A 10,720-nucleotide genomic window follows, 5' to 3' on the forward strand; every position below is an offset into this window, starting at 1 on the left:
CACTTGTCTGGCAAAAAGGTCAATCTTAGGCCTATATATCTATATCGCTCTCTCATGTAGTCACTGGAGACACGCTTGTGTGTAAAGAGCAGACTGCAGTTTAAGTAACTACATTAGGTTACTAACATCAGAAAATCATGAAGTATTCATATTTTATATTTTTCTGGGGTGTAAAAACAAAATTCAGAAGGGGAGAAACAGGCCCTAAAAACACAGATAAGAATTTAATACTAATGAATTAGTTGACTATTATAAGATAGTACATACAAAGGTGTGTGGTGTTTTTAAAAAAAATAATTTTAATATTGTTTATTCTTTATAAGCGTCTATGAATAATATTTTGCATGGATGAAAATAAAACATGAGGTGGCACAAACATGGCTGACATAGTGGACCCTTAAAGCTGTTATGCATGTTCATCACACATTTTTGGCAGCAACAAAATGGCACAGACACACAGAATATGAAGTAAAACATGTTTAATTGAACATATTCCTCTTGGTTATGCACACAAACCTTTCCCACCATCCCTGATAGTCAGCGTGGCTCAGTCACCAGCTCAGTCAGTGTTTCTGGGTGTCCACTTAGAGTACATCCCTCCCTTGCCCCGTGATGTTTGCATCTTCATTGGACGTACATGTTTATAATGTCATTTAAGCAGTTAGTTCCTGTTAAACGTGTGGCTTTTATCTATCTCATGGGCTCAACCCTTTTTCACGATTCTTCTGGTTGTGCAAATGTCTATTTCTGCTCTTTTTCTTCCGTTCCTCTCTGTACAAAGTCATCAGACACTGGCACTTCATGTGCGGAGAATAACCATTGTAAGAAGACCTGCATACAAAGAACAACAGTAACAGAAAAAAAATCTATCACTACACATGCTCAAAAAAATAATACAGTACGTTGCAAAAGTTCACAGTGAAACTCACCTAACACGTAAGCAGCTACTAATTTCTTATTAACACTTAAGTGGAGGTAGACAGGCACTGTGGATTCCTGCTCTCCCAGTGTAGGGAGCATAAGGGCAGCCATACACACTAGACCCAACAGGACGGTTAGCAGGCTGGGGCCCCCTGATGCTGCCCGACTCTCTGTCAAAAACACAGTTTACACAGCATTACTAGTCATAAACTTAGCTCTCTACTGCTACCTAGTGACATAAAAAGGAACTGCAGGTTCTACCTACTGAATACTAAGAATACATCCATTTTCCATAATGCTTATCCTACAAACGGCTGTGGTGTGGGATAAGCCTGTGCCAGGGAGCGGGGGACACCTTGGACCAGGTGCCAACCCATCAGCACCCAGGGCACAATCACACACACTACAGACAATTTGGAAATGCCAACAAATCAGCCTACAATGCATGTCTTTGGACTGGGGGTTAAAGCAATGCAAACATGAGCACACATGATGCAGTATTAGACCATAAGCACATCATAATGAAATTAAAGTCGAATCCCGGACATTTTCTCAAATTTAGAAATCTCGGCCGGACGCTTTTTTAAGATCTGAAAAAGTGGACATGTCTGGGGAAAAAGAGGACGGTCAGTCACCTCAACAAAAGCATTTCAGAGAACAATTTGTGTTCATTTCTACCAAATTAAATAAACTTATTTGTGCATGCACCAGGAGGTTGCTCATGTGAGTCACGACTGGTGAGAGAGAACCAGAACTATAATCAAGCAGCTGTCTATATTGTGTTATGTCAAAAGATTAATTTATTTGGTTTTAAATGAAAATAAAAAAAAGTAATCCTGACAGTATTCCCATTTTTTACTAAATGTACCTGTAATCTGATTACTTTGTTTTTTGACGTAACTGTAACGGATTACAGTTACCATTATTTTGTATCCTGATGACGTAACACTGTTCCATGTATTCCATTACTCCCTAAGCCTGGTATTTACTCAGGTTGAGTTATGTTTACTCAATTTACTCAGGTTAAAAATGTATTGCATTTATTCAGGTTGCCTTTGTTTTATGTTGTATCTCATTTGAAGATCTAAAACTATTTAGTATGATATACACAAGAACAGAAGAAATCAAATACTTTTTCACAGCACTGTAGTTGTGTTCGTTGGGTCAGAATCCCTCGCTGTCAAGAACCAATAATGGCTGTTATTTTCACTCATCTAGGTGCTGCTAGTAATATACTCCTCATGCTGAATTTTATGTTTATATTATATTTACATTTATGGCATTTGACAGACCCCCTTATTCAGAGCGACTTACATTTTATACATACAGAGTTAAGGACCTTGCTCAAGGGCCCAGCAGTGGCAGCTTGGTAGTGCTGGGATTTGAACTCACGACCGCCTTCTGATCAGCGGTCCACCGTCTTAACCTCCGAGCTACCACTCTACCACTGTTTTATCAGGTTGCTTGCATTGTAAGAATATACTGTAGTTCCTCCTCTTGATATTTTTGCTGAGCACAGTTGTTTTGCAGTCTGTTTTGCTTTAATTACCATCATTAATCATGGACTACTTTCAGACTGCTGTCATTTTGTGCCGTCTGCTCATTAGTACGACAACGTACACTAGGCTTACATCACATAGGGTATCGGGTGGCAGCGGATGTTGGCATCAGACCACTTTTTAGTAGTACAAATTGATGGGCATGGTACTGGACCGATACCTGATACTGTTATTGATATTGATTGGATCCCTATGGAATACTAAATTTAATTCCTTCCAAATATAATTCAAATTAAAAAAATAAATATCTCTATATATTAAATGCATGACCGTGTTCCACAATATCTAAACCAAGGGTTACAATTAAGTTCAACTTAAAGTAATCAGCTTAAAGCAACACATTAATATCCTGCTGCAATGGAAATCAAAAGGGGATATATTTGAATCTCCACCAAACACACTCTGTACACATGACTCACACATGCTTATTCACGATTCAAGTCTCATGAGATTTCCCAGGTCTTGTACAAAGTATCACTACCTGTCTGGAATGCAGTCTGCTCAAAGAACAAGCTATCAGTGAGCTGCTCCTTCATCCTGCGCTCCTCCTCCTGCGGCCGGCTTTGTGGCTGCTCCTGAGCTGCTGAGGGCAGCAGTGTGGCCATCACTTCCTTCCGGCCCAGAGCTTTCCTCTGGCTCTGCTCAGACACCTGCAGCCGGAACTTATCGATCACGCCATAGTGGCAGGCCCGCACGTCTCGGTGCCGGATCACTCTGTGCGGTGGAGGATACGGCAAGAGGTCAAAGTGAAAAGATTTACAAATCAAGGGGTCATGGGAGAAAAAGAAAGCACACAGTCCTTCACTTCTAGGTTTTTAATTGATCAGGGTCTAAATAACAATATGGTCCTTACCAACTTCTATAAAACAAATAAATAACCTCAGGTGACAACAAGGAAACATAACGGATTTCAATATATTGTCTTTTTTTTCTCTCCAAAAAGTAAACCAATATTCAGAAAGTAGCTGGGGAAAAAGAATTACACCCTATAATTCAGTAACATGTACAACCACCTTTGAAGTAAACGTTTCCTGTCAGAGTTTCAGCGTCTCACATTGTTTTTGGAGACATTCTTTACAGCATTGCTTCAGTTCATTAATGTTTGTGGGCATTCATTTATGAACAGCTCTCTTCAGATGCTGCCACAGTATCTCAGAGGAGATTATGTCTGGACTTTGTCTTGGCCATTTCATCACCGTGATTTTTTTTCTTCTTTAGCCATTCAGATGTTGGTTTGCTGGTGTGCTTGGGATCATTGTCCTGTTGCATGACACAGTTTCAGCCCAGCTTAAGCTGCTGGACAGACGACCCCACACTTCTCTCAAGAATATTCAGGTATAAAGGAGTTCATCGTTGTCTCAATGGAGTGCTGCGGGAACGCGTCCTAAAACCCAGAAACGAGTTAGCATTTTAGCACTTCCGGTTCCATCTTCCTGAAGTCAGTGGGGTTTTTGAATGGGTTTTTGATTAAATGCCTGAAATAAGGTCTGTGGTTTACACAAGCTCAAGATACTTTCACGTTTTATTCTATGACATAAAATACATCTGTAATACCTCACTTGTGATTTTTTTTTTTTACAAGTCTTGAAAAAGGTTGTTGCTAACAAGTGGCTAAATGGGACTACAGAGGTTGTCGGGGACATTAAACGTCATCACGCCGAACAGGAAACTCATCTACTACAGTACAGCCTTGTTGTGTTTATACTCACGCTTTTGCAAACTATTCCAACTTGTAGATTTATAACTTTTGTAGTGTTTTTTCAAATTGTAGTGCTATAAAGCTTCGTGGTGGTGACGTTAAAGCCATGCGACTGTGGTGTAGTTCGTTTATAGCCTATCTTTAGCTTTTTATTTATGGCGATTGTATTCAGGCTTCAAAATTCATAACGTGTTCATTTGTGAAGATTACCTTAATGAACAAAAATGTGTATGATTCATAAACGTTTGTTGGTCACAGAGCTTATTTTATGCAATAATCCAAACGCCACTGGTAAAATCTTATTGGCTTTTTGTCGAGGAAATCAGGGTGATGCTAACTTCCGGGCTGGCCTACAAAACGAGGTCATTTTTACAGCACTAAATGACTCCCAGGTCCCAAGTTTCCCAGGACATGTGGCTGCAAAAAAGCCCAAATCATCACCCCTACATCACCATGCTTCACAGTTGGTATGTGGTTTTCGTCAAACATGGCGCTCCTGAACTCCACCTTGGGCTCATCAGTCCAAAGAATATTGTTCCAGAACTTTTGTGGTTTGTTCAGACGCAATGTTGCAAACCTAAGTCGTGCTCCATATTCTTTTTGGAGAGAAGGGGCATTTCCCAGTGCCACCCTTCCATGAAAGCCATACTTGTTCAGTTTTTTTCTGATCGTGCTGTCATGGACATAAACATTTAATGTGCTTATAGTGGCCTATAGGTCACATGATGTAGTTCTTGGGTTTTTCTTTATATCCCTGAGCATTAAACAGTCTGACCTTGGACTGAATTTGCTGGGATGCCCACTCCTGGGAAGATTGGCAACCGTCTTGAAAGCTCTATTTGTAAACAGTCCTTCTCACTGTAGAATGATGAATTTCAAATTATTTGGAGATGGCCTTATAACCCTTCCCAGATTGATGAGCAGCAACAGTTGCTTCTCTGAGGTCATGGCCGATCTCCTTTCTTTTTGGCAAGATGTGGACACACACCCGAGTGCTCCAGAACACACGACTGCCAAAAGTTCTCCTTTTATAGAGGTAGTCACACTTCTCAATGATTAACTAATCTTCATTAATAACACCTGGCTGCTAATTTCTCTCTTAATGATTGTGGAAATAGGAAGTTTATATTTATCTTATTTTTATATCTTATTTTTCCCCCAACCTGGTTTCTAAATATTGGTTTACTTTTTGGGAAAAAAATGTATACATATTGAAATCAATTGTGTTTTTTTTTGTCACCTGAGATTATCTGTTTATAGAAGTTGGTGAGGACCATACAATTATTATTTAGGCCCTGATCAATAAAAACATAGAATTGAAGGAGGGTGTACTTTCTTTTTCCCCATGACTGTATGTTCTATTTATGCCAAAATAATTAACTGTCAAATTCAATACTAATAATAATCATATCATACATTGTATACCTATCACAACTTCTCTAATTACTCTTTTTTTCCTAATTACATTCTCCTACTTGCATAAGTTCATTTTAACCTGGTGTTAAGAAAGACGATCTTCACGAACATGCAAAATCACCAAAAGCTGATTTTGGATACTGTCACGAGGCAGATGCCCAAACATTTTGTGCACATTTTTTTTGCGTTAAGACAATGTTAATACTAAAGATGTACTTTTTTCCTTCTTTAAAATCTACACATATGTATACCCAGTTTTTGGACTATAAAATTAAAAGTGATGGCTTGGATCAACAATTTATCCCTTGTTAAGTGGTGAACTGGAAGTGACAGTTGAGAAACTCATTAAGTAGCTTACATGTCTACACAGCATTGTGGTTTCACGGCACCGGTGGCATCCACTACCGCATATTTATTTGGTGCGGTGCACAGAACTGAGGATGTAAAACAAACAGTTACATGAGTGCACCATTTATACTACACTGAAAGCCATATATGTGTCATATATTGTATATTATATAATATAAGTCATATATTGCTTGCAGACTTGTGTTAATCTTACCTTTGAACTTGAGTGCAAACTCATATGGGTTGTAGAGGGTAAGCACCTGCTTGTGTGAGGCCTGCTCATCTGCATAAAAAAACAGCTCGGTGGGGAACACAAACACTGGAAGTCTTCCTTCCACTAGGTCGGGCTGCCGGCTGTGCTGCTGCATTGGCACAGACTGAGCGAACCTAGCCCTTCAGCTTATACTCTCTTTTTGACTCAGAGTGCGCAGAAGCTACCTTAAACATCAGTTGGCCTTGCTCACTCAGTTCCTTTGCAGCATGATGATTAGCCTAAAAAACAAAGCAAAATATAAGCAAAGTTTATACTTTTTTTTTCTTTTTCTAAATTCCTAGTAACAAAACATGAGTCAGTGTACCAAACGTATTGTGGCTCAATGAGCATTCTAACAGTTCAGTGAATTATGCTTTTTAGAAAAAAAGATCTATGGGTGTAGAAAATGAAGGATTTATACTGATTAGCGATAACATTAAAACCACTGACAGGTGACGTGAATAACATTGATTTTCTCTTTACAATAGCACTTGTCAAGGGGTGGGATATATTGGGCAGCAAGTGAGCAGTCAGTTCCCAGAAGCAGGAAACATGGACAACCATAAGGATCTGTGCGACTTTGACAAAGTCTAAATTGTGACGGCTAGGCGTCTGGGTCAGAGCATCTCCAAAACGGCAGGTGCTGTGGGGGTGTTCCTGGTATGCAGTGGTTAATACCTACCAAAAGTGGTCCAAGGAAGGACAACCGGTGAACTGGCGACAGGGTCATGGACACCCAAGGCTCACTGATGCACAAGGAGTGCAAAATTTGACATGTACCACCTAAAGATGGTTGCAGACCAAGAACATCCCTTCATGGCAACGGCATTCCATTCAGCAGGATAATGCACCCTGTCACACTACAAAAATCGTTCAGGAATGGTGTGAGGAACATGACAGAGTATTCAAGGTGTTGACTTGGCCTATAATTTCCCCAGATCTCAATTCTACCAAGCATCTGTGGGACGTACTGGACAAAAACAGTCTGATCCATGGAGGCCTCACAACAACTTACAGGATTTAAAGGATCTGCTGCTAACGTCTTGGTGCCAGATACCACAGCACACCTTCAGCAGACCTTGTGGAGTCCATCCCTCGACGGGTCAGAGCGGTGTATATATTAGTCATAATATATTTTTATAATACATTTTTTTTTCTAAAATCCCATCTGCCCAAGAGTGTAAATATGGTCTTACAGGTACACTTAGCATATGTACTTTGTAGGTATACAATCACTATTTGTGTGCCCTTCTCTACCCTGTATATCAACCGCAAGTGGTGGCACAGATATTCTCAGCACAGCAGTGACAGGGTAGCGGGTGTGGCACTGGTACGAGTGAATAAAGCACAGTTGTTTATAATAAATGCACCTACCTTGTATGTCACAGTTAGAGATGTACACATTCGGCTCGTTATATCCAAAACCAACCCAGCTAGTAGCTCAACAAGTGAGCTTGGCAAGCTTCTGCTCCCTACATTCTCCAAATCATCAGTGGTCAGTAGACTATTCTCAGGAAAGACACTGACATCTGAACAATCGGAGCAACACTGCTGTGCCTAATATACTCATACCAGTGCCGCCACACACACACACACACACACACACACAGGGAGCTATGCTTGTATGATTGTGGTGCTGAGAATGGTCCAAAATAATCCCTGGTCAGTGGAGATTCTGTGCATGTACAGGGTGTAGAAACAAGGTATATGTAAACAAAAATCATGAAACCCCAAGCAGTTGTGTATGTTTGTTTGTTTGTTTTTGTTCATTCCTGGACATATTCTTTGCCAGACACTGAATAAAAGTAAACCAAACAGCCTCTAAGACATCTCAGAATATTTGTTAACGTTTTAAGCGTTTGGCAAGTCCTCATAACCATGGCAATTACACGTGGCTAGTCACATGATCGTGTTTACACGCATATCTGACGCGTGCGGTATTCCGCGATACTTTCTACATTTACTTCAAGAACTCAGTAACGCATAACATGTGCGTGAACCAGATGGTAGATTCAGGTGTAAATAAACTTTTTTTTTCTTGTCAAAGTACTCAAACGGATGACGAATGCCTTTAGAGTAAACGACATGTTAGCGATACATTAATAAACATGAATGTTGTTCAACCTACTGCGCGAGGAGCTAGCGAGAGCTAACAACACACCAGAAATTACATGCTAGATGATCAGGACGCTGTTGCGAGATAGCACTGGTATCACACCAACAATCGTGGTCTAACATGTTTGTTGACAGACTGTCGTGTTGTCAAAACTGGACTAACCAGCTAGTATTTGGTGAACATGAGCTATATCCTTACAAATAGCTAACGCAGCTTCAGCAGCCTGTGTGATGTAGAAACTATGACGTTGGCTATATTCGTGATTTCTTTTTAACGTTATAACCAATTTTTAACTAGGATGATCATGGTGAATCTGTTAATATGAAGATTATAGCATAAAATCAGTCCAAATAACGGCGTGTTAATCCAGATATGAGCTTGTATATATGTGTATATATCTCCTGCCATACAGCTTGTTGATCAGCTGGACCTGCTAGCTTGATTAAATGATGCATTTCCATATTAACCCGGATGGACGTAGTTGTAAGAAAACATTTTATTATATGGTTACATTCACATCACTGTCTTAACTGAGTAACAGGAAGAATTTACCTTTGTCTCGACTATTATTGTTGATGCGAGGTATTGTGCAAATCCCACCCTTGTTTTCCTTTTTTCTTTGTCGGTGCGCTGCGGCTCGCGCACTGAATTCTGGGATGCCGGAGGGCGTTCGTTTCGTTCTATGACGCAATGACGCTACATACAATAACTATGGACATGCTGTCCTTCTTCCCTGCCTATAAAGTATCCGTCTGATCTAGAACTGTGGACATGCTGTCCTTCTTCCCTGCCTATAAAGTATCCGTCTGATCTAGAACTGTGGACATGCTGTCCTTCTTCCCTGCCTATAAAGTATCCGTCTGATCTAGAACTGTGGACATGCTGTCCTTCTTCCCTGCCTATAAAGTATCCGTCTGATCTAGAACTGTGGACATGCTGTCCTTCTTCCCTGCCTATAAAGTATCCGTCTGATCTAGAACTGTGGACATGCTGTCCTTCTTCCCTGCCTATAAAGTATCCGTCTGATCTAGAACTGTGGACATGCTGTCCTTCTTCCCTCTCTATAAAGTGTCCGTCTGATCTAGAACTGTGGACATGCTGTCCTTCTTCCCTGCCTATAAAGTATCCGTCTGATCTAGAACTGTGGACATGCTGTCCTTCTTCCCTGCTTATAAAGTATCCGTCTGATCTAGGAGAAGTCAGAAATATATACACACAAAGAGATAGACTAAGTTTGTCATTGGATTAGAGACGAATACAAAAAAAAACAACACTTTATGCAATAGTCTACTGCTTCCTCCTTCAAGGGCAATTCCCCTCTATTGTACTATAAACCAACATGAGATGCAAACAGAGTTCACAAGAAATATGAGGTTACTTTCTTTCCAAGACAAGTCATTTCAAAACTATATAATTAGATTTCACCTTACTGTTAGGATATGCTTAACAATGCTGACCTGCACAATGGTTGGACATTTGTCTTGTAAAGTACTAGATTGTAGCAAACTAGGCTACTGTTTACTATCTGTGGCCACAGTGCCCTTGGGGATTCAACTTCCCACCTTGGAAGCAAAGACAATGTAGTACTTTAAAATGGCTCATAAATATATATTGCCAGGATTCATTGTGCTCTCAATTTGATGGAAGACTAGACACATACTATAAGCATAAAATGAATCGCAGGTTGCCAAACAAATGAGAAGACATGACAAGAAAAACAAGGCTATTATCACCTACAGGACAAAGGCAGGTCTTTTCTGTGCATATCCTACCTGCATAAATAAGCTACCTAAATAATAAATAAATGTTGAATGAAAGAAAGAAAGTGTGCAGAGTGTAACTGCAAATATTCAGTTAGTTGTGCAGTGCACTCTGTACAAGACTGCCATCTTCACCAAATATATATTTTTTAAAATAATGAATATGTATAACAGCAATAATTTGAAGGAGCACGCCATATTGTGAGCATATTATTAGGAGCAATTAATCCGACGATGAATACTGTGTGCACGATACGTTTACATTTCGAGTTTAAGAAAGTTCAACAAGAAAACCCCCAAAATGTGTTATCATGGCTGGGTCGACTGTGGGCGGGGCTTCGCTAACTGTTCCATGAAGCTGTCCTAAAGAGAAGCTATAAAAATGTGACGTGGATCTCCGCTTCTCATGGACAGTGTTCTAAGTAGCCTTCTGGAGTCACATCGAAGAGATATGAACATAATAATGTCCTTTACAGCCTTTACCAGCACACACCCTTCTTACACTTCTTAAATGCTGAAAATGATCTGGTTATCAGTTTTAAACCCTCCTGGCCACGTGAGGCACGTATGTCGTAGGGATTATATGATTACATCTCGTTATCGTTTCATGTGTTGTAAAAACCGGGCAGGATCTCCCCCCTCCCCCAC

At 40.1% G+C, this 10,720-nt stretch overlaps 1 protein-coding gene across 1 annotated transcript; it reads right to left on the reverse strand.

Annotated features, from left to right (window-relative positions):
* Positions 1–464: 464 nt before the first annotated feature.
* On the reverse strand, positions 465–9,738 carry mospd1 (motile sperm domain containing 1). Its single transcript, XM_053630813.1, has 6 exons — positions 8,865–9,738; positions 6,158–6,435; positions 5,954–6,029; positions 2,962–3,194; positions 930–1,091; positions 465–831 (listed from the first exon to the last, which is right to left on the reverse strand). Exons 2-6 carry the CDS (start codon positions 6,309–6,311, stop codon positions 800–802), a joined length of 657 nt encoding a protein of 218 aa, XP_053486788.1. The 5' UTR covers positions 6,312–6,435; positions 8,865–9,738; the 3' UTR covers positions 465–799.
* Between the last annotated feature and the right edge of the window lie 982 nt (positions 9,739–10,720).

The sequence above is a fragment of the Ictalurus furcatus genome, chromosome 8 (assembly GCF_023375685.1).
Source record: "Ictalurus furcatus strain D&B chromosome 8, Billie_1.0, whole genome shotgun sequence".
NCBI lineage: Eukaryota > Metazoa > Chordata > Actinopteri > Siluriformes > Ictaluridae > Ictalurus > Ictalurus furcatus.